Source organism: Macrotis lagotis, chromosome 4, assembly GCF_037893015.1.
Source record: "Macrotis lagotis isolate mMagLag1 chromosome 4, bilby.v1.9.chrom.fasta, whole genome shotgun sequence".
Taxonomy (NCBI): Eukaryota; Metazoa; Chordata; class Mammalia; order Peramelemorphia; family Peramelidae; genus Macrotis; species Macrotis lagotis.
Window position 1 is genome coordinate 152,978,719 of NC_133661.1, and position 27,287 is coordinate 153,006,005.

The 27,287-nt window shown below is 40.4% G+C and overlaps 1 protein-coding gene and 1 long non-coding RNA gene across 3 annotated transcripts; one reads left to right on the plus strand and one right to left on the minus strand.

The window, feature by feature from the left end:
• Positions 1-110: 110 nt before the first annotated feature.
• RASL12 (RAS like family 12) lies at positions 111-27,287 on the minus strand. Of its 2 annotated transcripts, XM_074234402.1 has the most exons (6): positions 27,199-27,275; positions 26,742-26,958; positions 23,421-23,477; positions 14,075-14,148; positions 11,476-11,666; positions 112-4,056 (listed from the first exon to the last, which is right to left on the minus strand). In XM_074234402.1, the coding sequence occupies exons 2-6, from the start codon at positions 26,857-26,859 to the stop codon at positions 3,681-3,683; spliced, it is 816 nt and encodes a 271-aa protein (XP_074090503.1). In that variant the 5' UTR covers positions 26,860-26,958; positions 27,199-27,275; the 3' UTR covers positions 112-3,680. The 2 variants fall into 2 exon arrangements, with proteins under 2 accessions (XP_074090504.1, XP_074090503.1); XM_074234403.1 differs by lacking the exon at positions 23,421-23,477 and having other exon boundaries at positions 111-4,056; positions 26,742-27,287.
• Positions 13,285-20,103, plus strand: LOC141521634 (uncharacterized). Its single transcript, XR_012478029.1, has 4 exons — positions 13,285-13,462; positions 13,611-13,680; positions 14,022-14,135; positions 18,938-20,103. It is a non-coding gene; the product is annotated as an uncharacterized LOC141521634 (long non-coding RNA).

Below are 27,287 nucleotides of genomic sequence, written 5' to 3' on the forward strand. Positions count from 1 at the left end.
TCTTTCTTTCTCTCTCTTTCTTTCTTCCTTCTTTCTTTTTCTCTTTCTTTCTTTCTTTCTTTCTTCTTTCTTTTTTCCTTTTCTCCTTTTTCTTTCTTTTTTGTTATTTTATTTTTATTTTCAAGTTCTATATTTTCTCTCTCTCATCCTGCCCCACTCATTGAGAATGCAAGGAATATGAAAAGCACCATTCATATGAAGTCATCCAAAACATTTCCACATTGACCATAATGCCAAAAATATTGAAAATTATGTTTCAATCTATGCTGAATTTATCAGTTCTCTCTCTGGCAGTAGATAGCATTTTTTGTCATTAGTCCTTTGGAATTGTGATGGATCATTATATTGATCAAAATAAAATTTTTTCTTTTCAACCTCTATGTCTAGGTGAAATTATCTAAGTTAAGGTCAGACCTTCTCCAAATCCTGTTTGATCTAGTAGGGAAATTAATTTAAGCCAAAACAACTGGTAAACTAAGAAGGCAAGGTTGTTACTTTCTAACTAACTGATCTACATTCCTACCTTTATTATGAAGATCTATTCTCAGCAAACCAAATATCAGAATAGGTAAGACCATGAGCATTTATATAGCACTTACTGTGTGCTGGGGACTGGGCTGTGCTTTATAAATTTTATTTCACTGGATCCTCAGAACAAAGCTGGGAGGTAAGTACTGTCATTATCTCCATTTTACAGTAGGGGAAACTAAGGCAATAAAAATAATAGCAATTATATATCACCTATTATGTATCAGACACAATGCTAAGCACTTTTCAAATGTTATCTCATTGGATCCTAGCAACAAACCTGGAAGATAAGTGATGTTATCTTCAGGTTACAATTGACAAAACAGACATACAGGTTAAGTTACTTGCCTAAGGTCAAACATCTAAGTGTCAGAGGCAGGATTTGAATTTAGGTTTTCCTGACTCCAGGTCCAGGGCTGTATCTATGTGCTCCCTAAATATAACTTCTAACCATTAGAAAAATCTTGCTATCTTTCTAAAGGTATGTTGAGGAATAAGTAGTAAGCCAATCTATAATATAAGATTTATATGGGCACTAGTGGCAGATGACTAGGGATGTAGGCTGATTTCAGATTGTGACAAGAAGAATGCCAGGTTATGGGGATGAAGAGAAGAGTCCAAGGGAGGTTCAAACTCAGGTGTACTAGACTCCAAGTCTAGTGGAAATCATTGAAAGTTTTTGAGCAGGGGATCAATGTGGGTAAAATGATATTTTAGAAGTTAAACTTGGTCATATACATTTATAAAGCATTAAATGGAGGAGGAAGTCAGGTAATTATAATAATGTGGACAAGAAATGAGGACCTGGTCTGTAGTGTGGGCACTGGAAATTGAAAAGAAGGAATTGATTAGACAGACCCTTCAAAGAAAGGGTCTATTGTTCCAACACTGATAGTTCTATACATCCCACGTGCCATTTTCTCTACTGGAATATAAAATGTTCAGTTTATACTTTAGGTCACTTATCTGACACAGCCAATATGGAATCTCTACATATATCAGACATTGATCCTTCTGAGCTGATAACTTGAACAGTGAACATCCCTTAACCTCAATGTCTGGCATCAGGAGATGAGTATTCACTCTCAGTTATATGTTGTTTTTTTCCCTCTTCTTAGAAATCAGAAGAAGAATTCTCAGGATAAAGAAGGAGTGGAAATCAGGACCCCTTGTGAAACCATAATCAATAAGGAGGAAATTGTGATAATGAAGGATGACAACAGCTTGAATATTTTAAAGGAAACACTACTCTCCAAAAACCAAAACCCAGAACAGGCAATGATTGAATTGAAAGAAAGAACTGATGTAGGCATTTCACCAGAGTCAACAAAAGCTAAAATCTAGTGAGATTATGGTGAACTGAAAAATGAAAATAAGGGAAGTCTTCAACACCAGGTTCCTACTTAGTGGATTACGTTAAAACTACCAAAGTTTTCTCAAAGACATCTTGACAGCCAAAGACATAAAGTAAACAACTATGGGCCAAATATTTTGTACTTATGCAAAATTAAAGGATAAATCACAAATTAAAATGCTGTTATTTTCTTTAAAAATACTTTATTAAAATGTTTCCAGAAGTGTTCAACAAAACTTGCATATGTATTCAAATGGTTAAATGCACACAGACGTGAAGAAAACTGCAATGAACTGTATGTACAGAGAGGCACAGCAAAGAGAATCCTGACCCCAAGGACATGTATTCCTGATGAGTCTCTTTCATATTGTCCTTAAGCTATAAAGGCAGGGTCAAATAACTTATGGGAAAATAAGAGTTTTATTGACAAAACCATGTTTTAAGGATCCAAGTTTTATCTAAGCACAGCTATGATTTGGCATAATGCATTTCTAAATCCAAACCAGTTTAGGAAATGGTACTTTGTATGTGTCATCAATGCATATTTTTAGTTCAGGGTGTTATTTCCCTTCTTTCTTTGTTATTTTTTACTAGTATGACTTCAGTGGGAGACTCTATCCTGAGTATGGCTATTGGAAGATTCCCTCTGGGGTCTGGAGAGTAACTGAAAGATAGTAAAGAATAAGGTGCTGGAAATGACTGCTTAAAAAAAAAATCAGAGCTTTATATATCCATATAAAATCAGCCTACAAACTCTCCCAGAATCTCCTAAGCAGAAGTGAGGGCTCTTCTTTCTTCCACATACCCTTTTCAGATTGTTTTTATATCTATGAGCTTTCTTGTTTTCCCTTCAAGTCATCCTTTGAAGATCTATTTTAACCCAAAAATGGAGGGGCACGTGCTGTGTTTTAATTAAGCACCTACTATTTGTGTGGCACCATACTGTCTGGCTCTTTATGGGTATGAATGATGAGTGCTCAGTGTGTGCCCACAAACCAGAGCTCCCCACACCATGGGCAAAACTCAACAGCTGCTCTTCCTCTGCTTCCACTAGGGGTCTCTGTGCTCTCAGGAACATCCCTCAAAATTCAAAGTATCTCCCCATCCCCACCCCCAACCCAGGTAGAGAATCAGAATCTTAACTTTATAGCAAACAGCATAGCCCCTGGCTGTATTTTAGGAACCACATCTGGCCACTATAACTCCTGAAGTGATGGAGGGAGGCAGGAAGTGGGGTGGGGGGCTGGAATAAACTCAGCCTCAAAGGCAGAGATTCCTCAAGTTTCACTCAGGGTGTTTGTGAGTTCTCTGCCTTTGCCTTCCATCGGCCCAACAACAGCTGTTATCCTCCAAGGTCACAGCTGTTAAGGTTGCCTTGGAAACTGGAATTACATGGATTGCAGGAACAACATCTCTCCTCTTTCTCTCTCTCTCTCTCTCACACAAACACACACACACACACACACACACACACACACACACACACACACCAACCTGCCCTCCTGACAAGGGGACTCTGAACTGCTTTGTGGGGAGCTGCCCCAATCAAGCTCAACTAATTCAGTGCCAATAACCCTGGAACTCTAAATCCAAAAGTAAATTGGGAGGGGAGGGCTGGGAGTGGGAACCAGTCAGTCGGGGGAAGACTCAGCCTCAAAGGACTGTCTCTTATCCTCGCAGTCCGAGCTGAAGAGCACAGTCCTATTGGCGGCCCCCTAGGAGTGCTCCCACCCTTACTACTCCCTTCTCCCGCTTACATCGTTGCTCCCCCTGGGATGGGATATGGATGGAAAGGATCTCAGAAAATCTTGAAGCCTTTTAGTAGGGTCAAGGTGGGAGCCTTGCGCTTGCTTTGGGCCCGGGATGACTTGACGGTCACCAGCTTGGCCTGGGCCACAGTTGGCATCTCCTTGTAGTTGACAGTAGAGAGGGTGTTGAAGGTGCAGCTAGGCAGGCCGTGCTTAGCAGTGAGAGGGGCCTGATGGAAAATGGACCTTTCCTCAGAGATGAAGAGGGGCCGGGTGGGGGTGGTCTTCTCTTGCTCCCTCCGGACCTCCCGGATGGCTTCATGGAATACGTGCTGCACAGCTTCAAAATCCAGGCAGGCAGAGACTTCATAGAACAGACACCCAAACTTTCCAGCCAGAGTCATACCCTCTGACTTGGTGACCTGCCTGATGCACAGAACAGAAAAGAGTGAAAATATTCAAGAGCAAACAGCCCTTCCCCAAAGGGGGGCAAAACCTGGGCCCACTAAGGTACCCTTCATCAGGGACTCAAAGCTCTAATTCAAGTGAGAACTCTAACTTTGGTCTAGACAAGGTCTTCTTTAGCTATATGCCTCTGGTGTGAGTGCAGACTGGAATCTTGGAGGCAACAGTACTGAAGAGAAAAGTGCTGGAGTTTGAGTTAGAAGACCTGTTCTGCTGCCGATTACTTATGTGACCTCAGTTAAATTACTTAATCTCTCGGGGCTTCAGTTTTTTCCTCTGTATAATGAAGAACTTGAACTAGATGATCTAAGGTCCTTTTGTCTCCAAATCTATGGATCCTATGAGTCTATTGAGGAAGAGGAAGAAAAAAGATGATTTGTGGGTCATAGATGGAGGTCACTTAGTCACACTTTCTCCTTTTTGCATATGAGGAAACTGAGTCCAATAGAGGGGAGGTGACCTAAGTTCCCATGGATAGAACATGGCATAGTTGGGACTTTAACATAGGATCTAATGCCCTTTCTACCAAATACACTACCTACATAGTTCTTAGAGTTCAAAGATGAATTGCCAGTGTCTAATTTATATCTAGGAAATGAGGGTGAGAATGAAGTGGAGGATGGTGGGAGAGGAAAAGAATTCAGAGATGCATGAGGAGGCATATATGAATTGATTCTGAGTGAAGCTGAAACCAGGAAAATAATATACATAATGACTATAATAATGCATATGAAAAGAACAACAAAGAAATAGTCCTCACAACTCTGAGCCTGGGAAAGATCCCTAGGAATAATGCAGCCCACAATTATGTGTAATTGTAATGATCAAGCTTGTCTCCAAAGGAGACATGAGAAAATGCACTTCCCTTCCTTCAATGGACAGATAAGGAAATATAGTGTGGAATACTGCAAAAGTTGTCAGATCAAAGTGATGGGTTGATTAGTTTTGCTAAACTGCTCTGTTCTTATTCTATGTCTTATTTTCAATAGTTGTTACAAGGGATGGTTCTCTGGCTAGGGAAAAGAGGACAATAATTTAGGAATGAAGATGTAAAAACAAAAGATATCTATAAAATAAGTTAAATATAGAACAGAGAGGCAGAGTTTATTTTATTTTATTACTGTTCAGTTATTTTTTAGTCATGTCTGACTCTGCCTGACCCCATTTGGAGTGTTCTTGGCAAAGATAATGGAATAGTTTGCCATTTCCTTCTCCTTTATAGATGAGGAAATTGAGGCAAAACAGGTTGATTTGCAGAGGGTCACATAGCTAGTGAGTGTCTGAGGTCAGATCCTGACTGGAGGCTAGATATTCTATCCACTGCACCACCCTACTCTTCTAATCTCTCCCTTATTTACCTCTCTATTGTATCCAATTCCTGAGAATAAGGACAAAGGGAAAGGGGAGGATGAGAATGATTGATGACTGACAACTGAAGCAATGATAGAAAAAAATCAGCTCAGACTGAACAATGAGTCTGACCTGAATCCTTACCACCAGCAAATAGGAAGGATGAGAGGACAGTAGGAGATTAGGAAGAAACAGTATATAACTCTCATTTGCACCTAATAGGCAACCTAAACATCTCCAGGGGTCTGATTTTGCCCCCAGAGAACAGGAAATGGTTCTGCTTCCTCTAAAATAAAGCAAACAATTCCAACTTTTCTCTCCTATTTTTTTTTTCATGAAAGAGGAACCACAAGAGCTATGGGAATAGGGTGGGGAAGAGGGAATGAGAAACAAGAGAGGAATGAGCAAGAGAAAATATTAAGAAACTGCCCCCAAAGATCTTTGGGCCAAGTTTTCAAGGTTAAAATTCCTCTGCCTGATGACTGAAGATTTCCATATGCTCATCCTATATGCTTCCCAGCCTAGGAAAGATCACTAAGAATAATATGGGGATGATGTAGACCTGATTGTAGAGAAGAGAAGGAATAAGAAAGAATAACCGAAAAGTCTTATGTCATCTATCACTTGACATCATATTTAGCCAAATCTGGGTGTAGAGGGGTTTGTGAGCCCGAGAATGGGCCTGCTGACCCACTAACCCTTGTTCAACAACAAGGTCTGAGATAGGAAGGGGGCAGGGAGGTAGACTGAATGAGTGCCTGCTGTTAGACTGAAAAACAATCTCTGCCAAGAATGTGCCCTGACATCAGAAATTCCTTCCTTCATTCAATGAGCATTTGACATGTTTGGAGCAGAAGAAATCAGAGGGAGAGGAAGAGATCAATAGAATGACCAGCTCTGAATGAAATGACCTCAGTTGTATCCATTACTGAGACAGGATCGTTAAACTGAAAATAGATATCTTTATATCCCACATGGGCAAAGCAAAGTTGACTCCTATTATATGTGAAAGCCAAATGGCCCCTGAGCTGAGCTGGTTCATTAGTGAGCTGGTCCATTAGTGTGTCAACACACACACACACACACACACACACACACACACACACACACACACACACACACACACACACACACACACACACACACACACACACACACACACACACACACACGGGGAAAATAGAACTGTGACAACCAAGAGTCAGAAACCAGTTAAAAGAAATTCAGAGGATTCTAGAATTCTAGAGTGAAGGCAATCTTAGAAATCATCTAGCTTGCAGTTCTTTCCCAGTATAGAAATTAATCCCCTCTATAATATGCCTGAACAATAGCTATGTAATTTAGCCTTTCCGAAAATGCTCCAGAGAGCATAAATTCATGATTTCACGTGGCAGCACATTCCCTTTTAGGACAATTTTAGTTGCTGAAAAATTCTGCCTTCTTTCCTCCCTCCCTTCTTTCTTTCTTTCCTTCCTTCCTTCCTTCCTTCCTTCCTTCCTTCCTTCCTTCCTTCTTTCCTTCCTTCCTTCCTTCCTCCCTCCTTCCCTTCCTTCCTCTCTTTCTTCCTCCCCACCTTCATTCTTTCCTCCCTCTCCTCATCTTTCCTTCCTTGTTTCCTTCCCCCCTCCTTTCTTTCCCTTCTATTTTTCTCTCTTTCCTTTCTTGTCTTCCTTTCAATTTTCTTCTCCATTTCCCACCCATTCTTCTTCCCTATTCCCTATTCCTTTTTTTCTTTTTCTTTTTTTTTATTGAGTTAAAATTCATCCTCTTGTGTTCCCACCAGTTGGTTCTAATTCTGGTCTCCCCAGACAGGAAAAGCACAGTACCCTGGATTAATAATAATTGTCATTTACATAGTACTTTAAGCTTTTCAAAACAGTTAACAATGTCTCTTCTGATCTTTACATCATTAAGCATGTGCTGGGATAAGGAAACTCAAACTGAGATCTGTCCAGGGTCATAGTTAGTCAATATTTTAAGCAGGATTTTAATTCAGGTCTTGCTGTACCTCTAGGTTCAACATTCTGTTTCTATGTTACCCTATGCTGCCTTTCCCAAAGCTACCTTTTATATGAGATTGCCCTTTCAAATATTTCAAAAGAGTTTTAATAACTTCCTGCCCTTAGACTTCCTTCCTTCAGACTAAACATCTCTAGTTCCAACAACCATTTTTCACAGGACATGATTTTTAGATCTTTTTCCAACTTCCTCTGGATGCTGCTTATTTTTTAATGTCTTTGCTAAAAGGTGGAATCCAGAGCTAAACATAATACTTAAGATATGGTCTGATCAGAAGAGAGTGCCAAAGACTATTATTTCAGAGAAAGTGAGGTATCAAAATGGATAAAGCACCAGCTCAGGAGTCAGGAAGATATAGGTTCTATTCTGGCTTCAGATTCTTACTAGCTGTGTGAACTTGGGCAAGTCACTTAACCCATTTGCCTTGGTTTCCTCATCTATAAAATGGGAATAATAATGGCACCTGTTTTGCAAGGTTGTTGTGAGAATCAAACAAGATAATATTTGTAAAGTATTTGGCATTTCTAAATGCTAACATTATCATTGTTGTTATTATCTCTGATCAGAATGCCATACTTCTAGCAATAAAACCTACGACTGCTAGTTGTGGTGTTTTTTGGTATGTCTGTTTTATGAGGAAATCAGGGATAAGTGACTTACCAGGGTCACACAGCTAATAAATGTCAAGTGTCTGAGGGCAGATTTGAACTGAGGTTCTCCTTAGTCCAGGGCTGGTGCTCTACCTACCTGATGCTAGTTTTTTTTTTTTTTTTTTAGGTGACTGCATCATAATTTTGGTTAAGTTTGAGGTTAACTAAGATACCTTAACCCTTTTCACATTCATTCAATTCTGGGCACAAATTGGATTATGAACCTGAGATCAGGTTGGCTGATCCATGAATTCTTTTTTTTTTTCCTTAGGATTTTTTGCAAGGCAAATGGGGTTAAGTGGCTTGCCCAAGGCCACACAGCTAGGTAATTATTAAGCGTCTGAGACCGGATTTGAACTCAGGTACTCCTGACTCCAAGGCAGGTGCTTTATCCACTATGCCACCTAGCTGCCCTTGATCCATGAACTCTTGATCAGCCATAAGCCCTGGAAAGGGAGGGGAGCAGGGAAGTGAAATAAATGAGTAGCACAAGGCCAGGTTTTCCATTTTCAAACCTGGGTGATTGACTTTTTGTTCTAAATTCAGAACTTTACATTTCCTCCAAAAGATTTGTGTTATTGATTTCATTCAAGAATTTTAGTCTATCAATCATGATTTCAACATCTGTATTATCAGCAATCCTTCATAACTCTAAGCTATCTACAAGAAATGTTTCCATCTGAAAATTTGATGGACATGACTTCCCTTCTTGACAAAATGGGGGATCACTGTACTACCAGCACACCTGATTGATGTGTTAATTTTCCTGCCCTGTTTTACAAAAAAAAATTCTCTATTGCAAGATTCACTGGTAGTGGAAGGGGAGGGATATATTCAGGAATAAAGATAACAAAATAAATGATATCAATAAGAAGTTTAATTTGATGGGCATGCCTGTTTACATCCTTATCAAAGTCACTAATAAAGTTGTTGACCAGGAAAGGACCAAGATAGGAGAGACTTTGTCACTTGTTACCTATGTGAGTTTGGGCAAGTTACTTCCTTTAACACGTCTTAGTTTCTTAATCTGTAAAATGAGAGGCTTAGATTTTCAGCTCAAATTTTATGTATCTATTTAGAAAAGAGCTTTGTAATGCTTTACTGGTGACCTCTCTGGGTTAGGGAGTAATATCTCTTATTTCTGGAAAAATCCTTAGAGATTGTTGGATTCAGAGGATAGCAAATTATGTATGTGACCCATAGGCCAAACTCAACCTGTCATCTGATTTTGTACAGCTGGTGAACTAAGAATGGTTCTGACATTTTTTTTTAGGTTTTTTCTTTTGCAAGGCAATGGGGTTAAGTGGCTTGCCCAAGGCCACACAGCTAGGTAATTAATTATTAAGTGTCTGAGACCGGATTTGAACCCAGGTACTCCTGACTCCAAGGCCGGTGCTTTATCCACTACGCCACCTAGCCGCCCCATACGCCACCTAGCCGCCCCTGTTCTGACGTTTTAAAATGCAATTACTGTTCATTGTTTACTCATATTCAACTCTTTGTGACTCTATTTGGGGTTTTCTTGGAAAAGATACTGGAATGGTTTGCCATTTTCTTCTCCAGCTCATATGACAGTTGAGGAAGTAGGGTAAAATGACTTGCCCAGAGTCATACAGCTTGAGACCAGATTTGAACTTAGAAAAAGAAGGAATCCTGACTTCAGGCCTAGTAGTTTATCCACTTGGCCACCTAACTTTCCTTAAAATACAATTTTAAAAAGTCAACTTAAAAATGTACAAAACCATCCTATCTCACCAGCTGTACAAAACTAGAGGGCAAGATGGAGGTCAAATCAACCCTTGGTCTAATTTAGTTTCCTTTTGTTTCCATGAGGAAACAGACCTAGAGAAGACTGACTTGCCCAAAGACCATGTTAAGTAGCAGACCTAAAATTTAAACTCCAATTACCAACTCCAAATTTTCTGTTTGTACCGATACAATGTAGCTGTCTCTTCACAGAAAGCCAGGTGGCAAATCTAATAGTACCATCTATATATCCTGGAGGATAACATGATAGATTTAGTAACATGCTTGGCTAAAATCAAGTTACACCCTGTCTATGGCATTCTTCATCCACTAAACTAATAATCCTTTCCTAAAAGGAAAGTGAAGTCATATTGCATTATTCCTAAAAGTCTGCAAGGTTTCTAAATAAGTTTTTTAAAATTTTATTTTTTATTTAAGGCAATGGGGTTGTGACTTGCCCAAGATCGCACAGCTGGGTAGTTATTAAGTGTCTGAAATCGGATTTGAACTCAGGGCCTCCTGAGTGCTCTATCCACTGTGTCACCCAGCTGCCCCTAAATAAAACTTTTAAAAATTTGACAGAATTTTCAAGCTCTCTACTTTCTAGTTTCCAGGATGCATTCATTTCTTCCTTTTGCAGACTAGAACAATATTAATGCCTTTAAACATACAGCATATCTTTGCATTTGCTACAATTTCTTCCCCTGGTCTGAGTTTGGTTTTTTTTTGACTGAGTTTTTTAAATTTATTTTTAATTTATGAATCTTTTTCTAAGGCTTGACTATTATTATTTTTATTTATTTTTAATTTATGGAATGATTTCTTAAAGATTACCTACAGTGGCTCTGGGAAGTGTATTTGTAGGCTCCTGAAGCAATCTGGGACATAACTTGTCTAGACCCAGAGATTTAATCCCATATAAGGTGGGGTTCTCATTTCTTACTTGTTTTCTTCCATACTTGATCAGTAAATTTTTTCATTAGATTACTTAGTGTATCTTTTCCAGTCAAAAGAACTACTTATTTGACAATTGGGTTTTAGGGGCTCAAATACTCATAGTAACTAGCAAACATTGAGGAGGTGGGAAGCAAAATGAATGAATGAATGAATGACTATTAACTCTCTTGGGGCATAAACATACTTCTGCTCCTTCTCACCTCCCTGTCAGCACCTGGGACACTTGGAGAGGGTTTTGTCCACCAGATTCTTTACAAAGAGAGGCACTATAGTATACAGGTATTTACACTCATAACTAGATTTTATGCCCTTTGATTTTTTTTGACTATACAGTAGACATGGTGAAGACAGTTACCTCAACTATAATCTTGGATTTCCCTGTCCCCTCCCTTCACAACATTTCTGCCTCATATGAGCATCATGTTAAATGCTGAGTTGAAGTTTCTGTATTGGATTTTTATCTTCTTCAGATGGTAGAGACACTGCTATATAGCTACAGCACTAACCTCCTGTGCTCAGTGGCCCTACCTACCTAAAGTGGACTCTGTTTGAAGCAGACAGAACTGAAACAAAGGGTTCTGCTCCTTGCCTTGTCTCCTAGGTGGTAAAACTCTCTGTCTGAATGATGAAGAGAGACAAATAGATTATGGGTCCATACCGGTACTGGGCCATGTCCAGCTTGTTTCCCAGAAGCAACACAGGATAGTCATGCTGAGTCTCCTTTGCATGGTGGGCGATGATGTCCAGGTATTGACTACAACCTTCAAAATTTCGTCTGTCATCTATACTGTAGACAACTAGGAAGGCTTGTGCCCAGCTAAGGTAGCGCTTACAGTTTCTGGGAACATCCTGGGGGTGCAAGAGAAAAGCAGATGAGACATGAGGTGGTCTCAGGTCTCAATCCTAGATTAGAAGGGGCCAAGTCCTGAGTTGCCCCTGTCCTATCTCTCCTCCCTTTGGGCCTTTGTACATTGTTCCCCAGCTGAGACTATTTCAAAGGGACATTTGAATCTGGATTTGGCTTGGCATGAAAAGGGCTATTGTGCCTTTTCCTGCCAGAGAAGAGCAGACACCAGATCCTGAGGGCCAGCAGCCAAAAGCTCTAATGTCACTAACCCTGAGACTTGGCCATCCATGGACTTCGCTAGGTGGCTGACCCATTTGTACATAACTGCCTTCTTGGAAATCTTGCTTGGGGCAGACAATTTGCAACTTTGATTTGTTTTAGGAATATTTTCAAGATTTTTATTCACAAAGTCCCTTTGAACAGCACAGAAAAGAGTTTGACTGCAGAATCACAGAATCTTGGAGTGGAGAGGGATCTCAGAGGATATTGAGTACAATCCACACCTGACCAAGAATTCCCTGAGAAATAATTCATTTGGACTCTCACTAAATTCCAATCAGTATTGATCAGTTTGATATTCTATGTAAATCATAAAGGGACAGATTAAGTTCTTATAGTGGGCCTTAAGCTTTAATGTAATGCTCATTACTTGTTTACCAAGGCTCACTTGAGCAAGAATGAGAATGCTGACAAAGATATCTCCATTCTGTTTTACTCAAATTAGGTCCAAACCCAGCATGGGTGAGATACCTTGATGCTTTGGAAAGTTCCCCAATTTATTTATTTAGGTTTTTTATTTTTTATTTTTTCAAGGTAATAGGGTTAAGTGACTTGCCCAAGGTAATCATTAAGTTCTCTGAGGTCAGATTTGAACTCAGGTCCTCCTGACTCCAGAACTGGTGGTCTATTTACTATACTACCTAACCCCCCCCCCAATTTATTTTTGTACATCTGGACTATTCTCTATTGTCCAGCACAAGGGAATGATCATCTTTTGATCACTTAGTGGAGATGCCCCATGCTTCACCCAACCTGTGACCCTCTCACTCCCCTTACTGATATGTCATTTTTGGTCCTCAAGGGCAAAGTCTATCAACTGATGAGATTTGATATTTTGCCTTATCTCTATGGAAATGCATCATGCTTTGCCCTATATGTGAACCCCCCCACCCAATCCCACACCTGCTGATATGACACTTTTTGACCCTCAAGGACAAGGTCTATCAAATTGATGAGATTCAGTATTTTGTCATGCCTCTTTTGCACATTTGGGAATCAAACCCTATAAAAACAAGGTTCTAGGAAGAAGGGGGCATCATAGATCATGAGGAATATCTAAAGTTCACTTAATTAGAAGGTACTTTAATAAAGTACCATTGTCTCAGAACTCAAAGCTCTGCCTCAGTCTCTTTTATTATGGGTTGGACAATTTTAATACCGACACCCTACTACAACATATTCATCACCCCAGTGAGGTCCTCTCAGAGGATCACTGGGGTCTCTAATCATTCAGCCAATATTCCATTTAAAATGGCATAGAACTTTAGAGTGGAAGGGGCCTTTGGACATAGACTGGTAGAGATGGGAGGGCCCTTAGAACATAGAATGCTTGAACTTAGAACATTAGGTCTCAAAGGGCCAGAATATTCAAAGGTAGAATGTCAGACCTGGAAAGGGATCTTAGAGACCTTGTAATCCAACTGTCTCATTTTAGTAAAAACCAAAGTCCATAAATTATGTCATCACAGCATCCCCAAGGTGACAAAGAAAGAGAAGGAAACAGGTATCTGAGGTTCAGGTAGGGTCAATATCTTGTTACTTATGTCACATATGTGGTAGCTGAAAAGGACCAGCCCCTGTGCTCTGATCACCACTATAGCTAACCCCCAACATTTCACCTTGGGTATGAATTTTGTGATAATTTCTCCCTCTCACTCCTTATCCAGGACCCAAGGCTTCTTAGAGGATGGGGGAATCAAATCCTGGTTTAGTCATTTATTGTCTATGTGATTCAGGGTAAGTCATCCCATTACCTTGAGAAATATGAGTTCCCTTTAACCAGTGACTGTCCACAAAAGGTCTAATGACCTCACTGGGACTTGCTTCTTCACCTATAAAATAATATGCTTGAGGAGCAGCTAGGTGGCTGAGTGGTAAGAGCACTGTCCCTGGAGTCAGGAGGACCTTATTTCAAATCCAGCCTTCAGACACCTGATACTTACTACCTATGTGACCTCGGGCAAGTCACTTAATCCCAATTGCTTCTCCCTTACCTCACAATAATATAGTTTAATTAGTTAAACTATATCAATTAAATCAGTTCTAAGTTTCCTTCCAACTCTGAATTTGTTGTTCAGGCTTCAGCCACACTTAGGACAAGCCAGTACTCAGATGAGGTCTTCAGCATTACCTGATCTGCTGTGTCCATCACTCTCAGCAGGACTGGTTGTTGGTCGACAGTCTCTTCTGAGGTATAGGTGTCTTCTGAAATAGAGAAGTATTGGGCATATCAGTGTGGGAAGGTGGGAAGGATTGTAAGGAGGGAAAACCTTTACTCTCTTGCTTTCTCTCATATGTTGATAGATGCATTTCTTTGGGGTGTCATCCAGTCACTGGGTCTATGGGACTGGAGCCTGATGTTTTCTGTTGATATGAGGTTACCACTTTTCAGTCATAAACAGGTGTTCTGCCTTACTTGTATCTCTTCAGAAAGGCCCTAACAGCCATGCCAACTAGAAAAGGAATTTTCACACCAGGCATTCCCTAACCAATAAAATGATAGGCCCTAGTCCAAACTAAAAGGGTCAGTCCTGCAAGAACTTCTCAAAGGTTCACATCGCTACCTGTCCTGCCCTATCACCAAGAAAAATCACACCACGTGACATCAGGCTCATTTCCGTTGAGCAAAGTCCTTTCTGAAAGTGATTCCATGCATTCAAAAGGGTTATGATTTCACACCACCCCCCATTGCTCTTGAGACTCCAAGCAAAGTGCCCTTCAGGTCACTGTTTGGACTTGCGTGATGAGGGACTGAGTCAGGTCCTGGAAAAAACACAAGCTTTGCTAACATCCAACATAAATCATTAACAATCCTCATCCGTGACCTGCTTGGGGGCTTGTATAAATAACTGTGATTATTTGACAAGAAATTCAATGGAAAAAATGCCCCCAAATACTTCACTATATTTGGACCAAGAACAGCTGTCCTTAGATTTTCACATCTCATTCAGTTTGTTTTATTTCCCTGCCAAAATGACCCAGTTAGCTCTTCTTCGACCTCCCAAACACAGGCAAGGTGCTCTGTGCAGTCTCAGCAAAGACACTCAGCCAACCCTGTTCCGAGATGCTTATTTCTCCATCCCTCCCAACATGCTCAGGGAGAAAGAGGGGAGAGACAGAGACAGAGACAGACAGCAGCAGAGACAGACAGAGGCAGAGAGACATAAAGAGACAGAGATAGTGACAGAGAGACAGAAACAGAAACAGAGTAGAGAGACAGAGACAAAAGTCCATGGATGAACCTAGACCTAGCATCCAGCATCTGATCATAGATCTAAAGATGAAAGGTGTCATGGAAACAATGTAAAGGCTAACAGACTGCCTTCCATGGGGGGTGGGGGGAGGGAAGCAAGAATGGGGGGGAATAGTAAAACTCAAAATAAAATCTTAGAAAAAATTAAAACAAAAGACACACAAAAAGATGAAAGGTATCTTAGACTCCCACCCCATTTTACAAATAAGGAAATCTGGACTCAGGTTGATAGAGTAGACCAATAACAGTAGCTCCTTCTCCCACCTCCAACATCTTTTAGTGGACATTATATCACATTCATTTAGCACCAAAAGCCATATAGTTTCATTTTATTCTCACAATTCTGGGAAGTAGGGTTTTTTTTTTAGCTTCATTTTTAGATGGGGAAATAGAGACTCAGAGTTAACTAAGTTACTTATCCAGGGAACGTACTTCAGACACATCTAGTATTTGAACCCCAGGTCTTCCTGACTCAAAGTCCAATGTTCTCTCCATCAGTCCATAACAAGATCTATGGGTCACCTGACTCCTCCTGGTCCCAGGAGCTTCCAGTTTCATTCCTGCCAGTCTGACTCCTAGCTGATTTCCCTGCTCTGGTCTCTATTGACTCTAATTTACCCTATATAATGTACATCATCACAGATAAATTTTTCTTTTGTTTAGAACTTAAGCTAGAATTTAGAGAACACTAGAGCTTCTAATAGAATGTCAAAACTTATCTCCCTCTTTCTGTTTTTGTCGTTGTTGTTTTTCATATGAGCTAGATTTGAATTCAGAGTCAGCATTCTATCCACTGCACCACCTCACTGCCACCTTGCTTCTCCTTCTGCCTCTCTTCCAAGGTTCACGATTTCATTTCCACCACTGGAACTTTGCATATCAATTAATCTATTAACAAGCTTAATATATACCAGACACTATTAGATCCTAGAGTACAGACAAATAAAACAGTCACCGCCCTCAAGAAGCTTACATTTTCAGGGCAGCTAGGTGGCACAGTAGATAGAGCACCAGCCAGGGAGTCAGAAGTAACTGAGTTCAAATCCAACCTCAGACACTTAATAATTACCTAGCTGTGTGGCCTTGGGCAAGCCACTTAACCTCATTTTCTAGGGGTAAAAGAGATAATATGTGCAAATATAGCTTGTATACATAAGCTACATCCAAATAGTTATAATTTTGGTGGTAAGGGCCCTGACACCTTTTTTTGGGGGGGGGTAGATTAGGAAAGGTGATACTTCATATGAACCTTGCAGGAAACTAGGGGGTCAAAAAAAAGATTTTAGGTGGGGGGGGGGGGAGAATGTATTCCAGGCATCTCTAAGAACAAATAGGAGCCAGTAAAGAAAGTCCTGAGGTATAAGGCCAGATTGATGGGATCATTGAGTATTTGAAAATGGGAAAGTAAGTTGAGATCTGGCTGTGTAGGCTTTATATGTCATAAAAAAAGACTCATATTTGATTCTAGAGGTAATGGGCAACCACTGAAGTTTATTGAGTGGAGGAGTGCCATGATCAGGCCCCCACTTTTGGAAGCTGTGTGGACAATGGAATGCAGTAGGATGAATTCTAAGGCAGGGAGACCAATTAGACGACTATTGCAATAGTTCAGGGGAGAGGACCTGAATTAGGGTACTGGTCATAGGGAGAGAAGTTATAGATTTTGAAATGACACAATTGAGTAACTAACTGGACATGTGCTCTGAGGGACAGTGAGGAAGTGACAATAACATCAAGGTCATAAACCTTGGCAACTGGAAAGATGATGTCTCCTCTCTGATGTTCCTTTCTTTATTCTATTGCATCTATTGCATTCATTGTCCCTTAAGGCCCAAATCAAAATGAAATCCCTTGTTTGCCAAGAAGCATTTTATGAGGATTCTAAACCCCTGATCTTTTCTCCAGGCCTCTGAAGAACTGTGACAACTTACCATCTCTCCATACAGTTTGGGTTGTTTTTTTTTTTTTTTTTAGGATTTTGCAAGGCAATGGGGTTAAGTGGCTTGCCCAAGACCACACAGCTAGGTAATTATTAAATGTCTGAGACCATATTTAAACCCAGGTACTCCTGACTCCAGGTCTGGTGCTCTCTCCACTGTGCCACCTAGCCACCCCTCATACAGTTTGGTTTTTGATTAAGACCATGGAACTTCAGAGTCAGAGTAGTCATTGGAGGGTCATCCAATCCCCCCCTCTCCCCCCTCCCCACCATCTCATCAGCTCCCATGAACCCAAGGATTACCTCTCCATAGATGGCCTCCAAACTTACACATCCAGCCCTCATATTTCTTCCCAAATCCAGGTCTACATCATTAAGTACTGCTGGATATCTTCACTTGACTTGACTTATTAGCATCTCAAACTCAACATGTTTTGAACAGAAGGTATTATCTCCCCTTCTTCTCCCTAAATCTACCCCACCTTCAAATGCCCCTGTTTCTATTCTATTTTACTTCTCTTTTATTTTACAGTTGAGAAACTTGAGACCCAGAGACGCAAAGAAATTTGACCAGGGACCCATGAGTAACAGTTAGAATTTGAACTCAAGTCCTTGACCTCCAGAGTCACTATTCTTTTCCCTATACTACTTCATCTCTCTGTTTTCTGATTTTCTTCACGTGTTTGTTGTTTTCTAGCTAGGATACAAGTTATCTGAGGACAATGAAATGACCTTCTGTTTCTCAGTTACCAAATCATATTTTTGTTGTTGTTGTTCAGTCATGTCCAACTCTTCATGACCACATTTTGGGGTTTTTTGGCAAATATATTGGAATGATTTGCCATTTGACAGATGAGAAAACTGCAGCAAATAGGGTTAAGTGACTTGTCCAAGGTTCCACAGCTAGTTAATGTGTGAGGCCAGACTTAAACAGTCAGGAAAACTCTGGCTGTACCTTCTATCCACTGTGCCATGTATTGTATATGTGGATGTATTTGTATGTATGTGTATAAACACATACATACATATACACTTTCATATGTTACTATCACCTACTGGGGACTCTAGGTGGTACACTGGCTCTGGAGTGAAGACTGAAATTCAAATCCAACCTAAGTCACTAATTCTGTGAACCTGGGCAAGTCATTTAACCTTAATTGCCTTCAAAAAAAAGGAAAAAAATCATTTATTAGCAAAGTTTCTTAAAGTAACATTAACACTGCTTCTCAAATTTTCATGATCTTTTCCCTACAGAGATCTCCCACAAGTTTTTGAAAGCAGAAAGCAGATAACTATCCAAAGAGTCACAGCTCTTCAGAGATGACTCAGTGGAAAAAAAACAGACTCTAATTCTGGCTCTTTATGTTTTGGGGCAAATCGCTCAGCCATATCAACAGTTTCCTTAGCAATGAAATGGGTATAAAAATATTTCCCCCTCCTTTCCTTGTAAGGATCCTGTGAGGATCTAATAAGATAAGTATAAGTTATTTTCAAGGATACAGAATCAGCAGTGTCAACCAGCTTACATATCTAGCCCACAACACTCGAGTAGGTCTTAATCGGATCAAAATGTAATTGAGAAATATTCAACACAATAAATAAGAGTACAATAAAACATAGATAGTATCACAGTTTAAAATTCAGTCACCATTTGATTCACAGGGATTGTAGGCATCTCTTCAAGACTACAAAAATTATACTGATCTGCATAGATGGAAGTAGTTTCCATATAGGAAGATCCCTTTACAGATGACATTATAAGTTCAACCCCCCCCCCCCAAATTCTTATTCCCTTCTTCCAGGAGCTCAGTATTGGGAAGCAAGGACCCTGGAGCAGCTCCCTGCACCCTCCTGCTGAGCAAAGGAAGGCCAGAATGTCAGAGGTCCCCCTCCATGTTGACATGCCAGACAGAAGCATCATGGTATGGTGCTGACTTCATAGAGGACACAGGAGTACATGCCCAGGCTGAGAAAGTCACGGAGTCAGGGGGCCAGGATCAAAGTCAATATTCCCTCCCACATTCCAGTGCCTCATTCCCTTCATTCAGAACTCCAGACTTAATTGTGAAGCTCAAACCACCAAGGACAAATAAGACCTAGCATAACTGAAATCTGTAACTATGATGGGAAAGGGGACTTTTTTTCCTCAAAGAGAATGACTTAGATAAAGTTGACTCTGCCAAGAGTCTCATCCAATGGCACCCTTGCTCTCTTGCCCAGCTCTGTCCTAGGTAGAGGTGACTTGCTTCCTCTCCTTTCACCTCTGGCCTTATACAAAAGAACCCTTATATTGCTATTCAGGTCCACCCTGGCCAGCAATAGCATGGTCACACTTTCATTAAAATGTCCCAGGAGGTACTCTATATACTGCCTTCATATTTCCTCCTGTTTTCCCTTCCACCTCCCTGCCTTCTCCAAGCAACAACCCATATCTGGACCTTCTCCTTCTCTTTCCTTTATCAAGGTAAGGACACAAGCTTATTCCATGTCCCATTCCTTTAGGTCCCTGCTCTATTAATTAATCTTGAACAATCAATTATCATCTCTAGTAAATAAGAGGGTTGGAAGACGATTACTAAACTACCTCTCATACTAAACATTTTGTTATTTTCTAATTCAGACTACTGTTAATGGTGACTAATAATTAAAAACAATTTCTGGCAGGACCACTTGAATCTCACATCAATGAGATTGACATTATAGGTATTATCCTCATTAAAGGGCTAACACACTTTCCTCAGGAAACTGGAACACACTTTAAATATATCAAGAAGAAGGTAGAATTTGGAGGCAGGAGGCAGGAGAACCTGTGTCCAGATCCTACCTTTAATACCAACTATCTGTGTGATGAGCAAGACACTTCATCTCTACATGCCTCCCAGTATTCCCTAGAACTTATCTACTAAGTTATAAACTTTCAAAGATGGGTTTATTTTGCCACTAGTAGACAAAATATTCACCCAAATAAAATTAACAAAATCACAAATCCTTTCTTATATTCATTTTTGATTCAGAACTTAATAACTTGAAAGAGAATTCTAATAGTGGGAATTTCAGGACCAATTAAAAAAGATATATGGTATGACTATGAAGTCAAGTGACTGATTTTCTTGTGTGGCTTGTAAATTAGTTTGGGAGGAAATTTCACAGGAGGAACAAAAATGTTAGTAGTGATGGCAGCACTATTAGGATAATAAATGGAAGGAGAAAGGGAGTAGGCCAGAAGTCCTGGGTTCAAATCTCAATTCTACCATTTACTCTCTGTGTGATTTTTGGCCTCAGTTTTCTCGTCTCTAAAATGGGAGGGGGTTATAAACAGGAGCTACCATTTCCTACATAAGATTCTCTGAAGATCATATGTTGATTAATTTAGAGAAGATTACCTCTATAGCTTTGATCTTATAACATACTTATCAATAATGGCTACAAAGGGCTTTTGTTTTCATCATCTCATTTGATCCTGACAATAATTCTGTGAAACATAGTTCTATATTCATAGGATGTTAGAACTGCAAGAGGGCTTTGGGATCACTCAGTCTGACACCCTCCTTTTACAGTTGAGGAAACTGAGATTCAAATATTGAATAACTGGCTCAAGCTAGTAAATAACTGGGTATGGACATTACTTGGAAACTCTATGGTAGCCCTGAGTATACAAAGACCAAAATGACAAATAGTACCTACCTTCAAAGAGCTTACATCTAGGGAGATGGCAGTTCATACAATAGTTAAATATATAAATTAAAACATGTAATAAAAAGGAGAGAAAGCCCTAACAATTAGGAAGGTCAAAAAAGGATTTGGAGATGGAAATAGCAAACTATTCAGTGCTTTTGGCAAGAAAACCTCAAATGGATTCATGAATAGTTGAACATGGATGTGACTGAAATGATAAGAGGAGGAAGAGAAAAGGAAGAAGAGGAAAAAGAGGAGGAAGAGAAAAAAAAGAGATTCCAACAGGAGTTATCATCTGAACTAATCCTGGAAGGAAATTAAGGAGAGAGACAAGGAAGGAGGCTGGAGATAGTCAATGCTAAGACAAGCTGTGAGAAGTTTGCAAATCAGTCACTTTGGCTAGAAGATAGAGTATATTACTATGTGAAATAAAACTAGAAAGGTAGACTGGAATCAGATTATATAGGGTTTTAAAAGCCAAACCGAATTTGCATTTTATCCTCAAGGCAATGGAAAGTCACTGAAGGTTCTTGAGTGGGGCAGTGATGTTGTAAAATCAGATCTATACTTTAGAAAGATTATTTTAGCTGTTATGTAGAAAATGGATTCAAGGGGAAGTAATGGTAGAAGCAGAGAAAGCAAATAAGCTATTGAAGTAGTCCAGGTGAGAGGTTATGAGGGTTTGAACCAGAGTGATGCCCTTAGGGAAGAGAGCGGATAAGCTATGAAAAGGGCAGTTGATATTGAATTGATTAGAGTTGGCGATCGAGTGAACATGGTAGGTGAGTGAGAGAAAAGTTAAGACTGATTCGGAGGTTGTAAATCTAGGTGAGGGGAAGTGTTCTCAGCAGAAGCAGGGGATTTGAAGGAGGGGTAACTTTAGGGAGGAGGGGGTGGAGATAATAATCTCTGCTTTGTACATGTTGAATTTGAGATGATAAATTTGAGACTATCTAGTGAAGGTGTCCAGCAGGGACTGGCAAGGTAGAGCTGGAGTTGTGAAAGATTAGAAGTGGAATGTAGATCTGGTAATCATCTGTGGGATAAATGGATTTATGAGAGTTGATGAGATGACTCGAAGGGTGGGAAGGTAAGAGGGAGAAGAGGATCCAGGAAACACCTTGGGGGGGGGGTACTCATAGTTAAGAGGTAGGACATGGAAGATGTCCCAGCAAAGGAGCAATCAGAGACTTAGAACTGCAGAGAGAAGTGTCTGAAAACTAAGCAAGGAGATATACTAGAGAAGGGAGTAGTCAACATTATAAAAAAAAAAAACAACTCAAGGGAAGTCAAGGATGAAAATGGAGAGGGAGGATTTAACAATTAAGATAGTATAAACAGTTTCTATAGAGTTAAGGACCTCTGTAGAAGTCAGATTGTGGAGGATTCAGAAACAAGATAGGTGAGGAAATAGAAGCTATGGTTGTAGAGAGACAACTTTCTCCAGGAATTTGGCTATAAAAGGGAACAAGGATATAATATGATAGCTGAAATTTCTGAGCATCAGTTTTCTCATCTGCAAAATGGAAAGTTTAGACAAGATGATCTCTTAGGGTCATTCCTTAAAGTCCTGTTCTTTTTTTTTATTTTTGGTTTTTGTAAGGCAACAGGGTTAAATGACTTGCCCCAGGTCACACAACTAAGTAATTATTAAGTATCTGAGGTCACATTTGAACTCAGGTCATCCTGACTCCAGGGCTGGGGATCTATCCATGGCATTACTTAGCTGCCCCCAGATCCTATGGTTTTTAAATCAAGTCTAGTGGTCTTTAAACCATTAAGCTTCTCCAAGATCATACTCATTTAGATATATAAATTCTGATATGGTTGTTTTTTTTAAAAAAGCATTCTTCTTACTGTATAGTTTGTCTTATATTTTAAAAGCAAAGTCTTTCAGTCTTTAAAAAAGGCCCAGCCAAGGGAAAGAGAAGTTATACAGGTGCCAACACTGTCTGTGAGGTAGTTTGTTCCTTCCTCAAACTACTAATTTTGGTGAATTAATTTGTTGATAGGATTTTATAGCTGGGAAGTACCATTTACTTCAACACCTTCATGTTATTGATGAGAAAATTGTAATTCACTTGAGAAGTGAAATGACTTGACCAAAGTCACATAAATTAAGTGTCAGAGTCAGTGCCTGACCCCTACATCAGTTAAAGATTTAGAGTTAGAAGGGAATTTAAAAATCACATAGTCCAACTTTCTCAGTACACAGGTAAGGAGACTAAGGAGGACAGAGGCAACATGACTTCCTTGATTGTAAAATTATTAAGCACAAGGATTGCTTCCTTTTTTGCTTTTGTGTCTCCTATACTTTGCCCTGTGTGCCACACAAAGTAGCCATTAAATGCGGCTGATTGATAGATTGCCTAAGGTCTTTCAAATAATAAAGTAGGAGAGCCAAGATTTGAATGGATGTTCTTTGATCCCTGAACTAGTATTCTGTCTACTACACCCACTTTATCTTGATAATGCACCCTTCCTCCTCCAATCTACCTTTAGGGATAGTCTTGGGGGTGGGGTTGGAAATCAGGTCTCATTGGGGACTCAGGGATGGAGCTACTGTCAAAAGGAACAAGGGAAGAGGGAAGTGATAAATGAGCATCTTACCCAAATTGGGATCATATTCACTGATAAACCGCTTGGTCAGAAACTTCACGGTCAAAGCTGCAAGAGGCAAAAAACAAACAGATAAAGATGTTTTTCCAATTTTTTCCTGCCATCTTAGGCTCTTTTCCCTGGAAGTTGGCACATGAATGTTTTTAGAGAAACAACCAAGCATTTTGATCCTTGCGACCACTCACTCCCAAACCCCACTTCCCTATGATAGAAAGTCTACCTCTCCAGGGAGAAAAAGAGATAGAGAAACCACTAAAAAAGATTTGGCACCATTAAGGTCCTCAACCCACTCCGAAGGAATCAACAACAAGAGGATTACATGTCCCCTGTAGTAATACTCAGGGATTATAAAAAACAGGGAATAAAACACCAAGGGCAAATGATGGGTAGTGAGAGTTATGTAAAATCTGGACAAGCCAAGAAGCTGTAAGTCTCCCTAGTCCTTTACTTGGAGAAACATAACAGGGAAAGAGTTTATTGTCCTTAGAGAAATCATGCTGGGGTGCTCAAGTGGGAATTTGACTCAAATTTGCAAAGGGACCAAAAAGAAAAGATAAAAGTTGGAGATATAAAATCCCTCAGGAGGGTTATAAAACTTCTATTTTCCTCAGTTAAATTCCAGTCTGTGGTCAAGATAGACTGATTTTAAAATTCTCATCCTTCCTCCTTCCCAGGTCCAAATTTATTGGGGTAGAAATCCAGACTATTGAAAATCCCAATAGGAGTGTTTTTATTGTATATTCAATAAACTTTTTGGAACATAAAATTTTGGAATGAAATTGTCAGCATATGAAGTATATTTATCATTTAGCAAAGTCAACAGAGGTTTGTTCTGGATACTGAAATCAGTCATACAAGGTCAGATGTTAGCCTGGTCTCTAAAAAGAAGTAGTCTATTTTCTTAACTAAAAGTGGTTTTTAAGTGCTTCTTAAAACTCTTTCCCAAGATTTGAAGGCTCCATGATTTTTGCAAGCTACTCTTTAGGGAATTTGAAAATTTAAATTCTTTCATTAACATAACTGCTGGCAAAATAAATGATGCTGTCTTACTCTGTCCTTAGTTAACATTTGATTTTCAATGCTAAGAAGACAATCTCTTTCTATTTTAAAAAAATGTATTTGTTCTGCCTTGCCACAACAGGCAGTTCTCCAAAAATACAGAAAGGACATTCTCTCAGATAGGCAAAGCTGCTAGTGAGAATGAAAAGAATCCTTTTTGCAGAAAAGGGATTGGGGCTTGACCTATCATTGTTGTAGAAAACTTTCTAATGATGAAATCAATTCAGGGTAGCACTTTCCCTGAAAATTAGTTTTAGAGAATTGCCTAGAAGTTAAATGACTTGTCCAGAGTCACCCAGTCAGTAGGGATCAGAAGATTTGATCCAGGTGACCCAGGGGGGTATAATACCATGTCTGAAGGCAGAAATCCCTGAAATCAACTAATGCCTTCAAACACTTGCTAGCTGTGTGATCTTGGACAAATCACTTAACCTTTGTCTGCCTCAGTTTCCTCATTTGTAAAATGGTTTGTTATGAAGATAAAATGAGACAATAATTGTAAAGTACTCAGGACAGTGTCTGAAACATAGTAAGAGCTGTTAAATGTTAGTCATCATCATCATCATCATTATTAGTCCTGAGACCAACCCTCCATACACTATACTTCGCTATCTACTTTTCATGCTTCTGGGAAGCCAGGTGCCACTTCTCTTCTATACTAGGGCAAAGATTTCAAAGCTGCAGTCTGCTAGCCCATCACAGGTCCAAAAGGAAAAAAGGACCCAATTAGGTCTAAGTGGAATCATCCACTAATCATTGACTGGGCCCAACCAAGTTGTACAGGTGAAAACAGACCAATGAATGAAGTCCTAAATTCTTTTTTTTTTTTGCAAGGCAATGGGGTTAAGTAATTTGCCCAAGGTCACACAGCTAGGTAATTATTAAGTCTGAGGCTGGATTTGAACTCAGGTCCTTCTGACTCCAGGGCCAGGGCTCCATCCACCACACCACCTAGCTGCCCCAAAGTCCTGAATTCTAATCATTATTTCTGTCTGTCATAGCTGCTTTAGTTCCATTTCCAAATTCCAGTTCAATTTATTTACTTTTCATTTATTTATTTATATGATAATTATATATATATATATAAAATAGATATGTATTTATTAAATATCAGTTCCTTGAGGGCAAAAATTGTGTTTTTACTTTTCTTTGAATTCCCAGAAATTATAACACAGCGTCTGGCACATATTCATCACTTAATAAAGTGGGAAAATAAAGTGTTTAAAAAAGGTAGGATGCTTGCTCTCCAGAGATTTTCAGTTCTTGGGGAGAAAAGATAAACCAAGATAACTAAAATCTCTGTAAATAATAAAAGCATTAAAGAAAGAAAAACATGTTAGATAAGAAAGTCCTATGGAAGAAGGAGAGACTGCTTCTGCAAGAGTGAAGAGTTTGTATTTCTCAAAACCCAGGCATTCTGCTTCCATGATTTCCCCTCCTCTCTCACTATCTTTCCTTATCCCCTTAACATTGGTAAGTTATTATGTGTGTTCCGTTATTATTATTAACATTATTAAGGTGATGGTGCTACAAAAACAAAAAATGAAACTGTCCAGGCTACCTTGGTCAGATCTGCTTTAGAAGGCAGGCTATATCTCCCAAGGGATGGGGATGGGAGAGCAACTGGACCATGATTTCCTTGTTGTAAGGAACTTCCAGATAAGGCCAATCCTGGGCAGCAATTTATCTGTAATTCAGAGAATTTCCTAGAGTAATGAGAAGTTAAATAACTTCTCCAGGGTCACACAACCAGGGTGTATCAGAGATGGGACTTGAACCTAGATCCTTTCCTAGAGCAAAGAGAAGCTAAGTCATTTTTCCAGTCACACAGCTAGGATGGATCAGAGATGAGGCTTGATCCCAGATCCTTCCTATTTTGAGGACAGCTATAGAACTGACTCTCCAAGATGCCTCTCTAAATGACTGATTTTCTCATTGTCCAGTCCTGTTTGTCTCCCCAGGACCCTGTTCTCATTGGTGGACAGAATTATGTGCATTTTGGAGCTCTGAGCTTGGCGGGGCCTGCTCAGGTGGCTCCACCAGGTGTCATCCTTCAGATCCTAGGGGCAGGGAAGAATAGAAGAAAAGAGGAAAGCCATCCTCTGTCCACTGGGATAGAAAAAGGTGTGAAAGCATCCCAGCGGCCTGCCAGTCAAGCAGAACACAGAGGAACCGACTCTTCTGTCTACCTGCTGGAGGAGCCCCGGGGGGTAGGCGCTCAGCAGGCCTGTTTTCTTCCCCTAGCCCACTCACCAGACTTGCCGGCTCCTCTGCAGCCCAGGATGGCCACGTTAACGTCTGGGATGGAGCTGTGCAGCAGGCGTTCAGGACCAAGGTTCCCAGCCCGGGGCTTGCCAAACACGGACGACATGACAAGTCCGGGGTGCAGGGGCCCCTGAGGCCGGAGGGCCGCCTCTGGGAGAATAGCAGAGGCCCACTCTGGCTGGCTGACCGACGGCCGCGGGCTCACCTGGAAGAGGCGGGGAGGGAGGAAAGAGGCCAAAGAGGTAAAGCCAGCCTCGGCTGCCAACGCTCCCTGGAGCTGGCAGGTAAAGGCGACTCCCCTATTAGCCGGGCAGCTGCCCGTCTGAGGTCAGCCTGTGGAGAGGGGAGAGCCCGGGACACGGCGGGCCGAGCCAGGACACCGGGGGCCGAGCCCGGGCCTCAGATGCGCAGCTCACGCGGGGGGGGACCTCCCCATCTCCTTCACCTTGGCTGTCTCGTGGCAATGGACGTGGCCCCCGGGCTCGGGGCTGCGGCTCCAGCCCCTGCTCGGTGCTGCCTGCCCCGTCCCTCTCT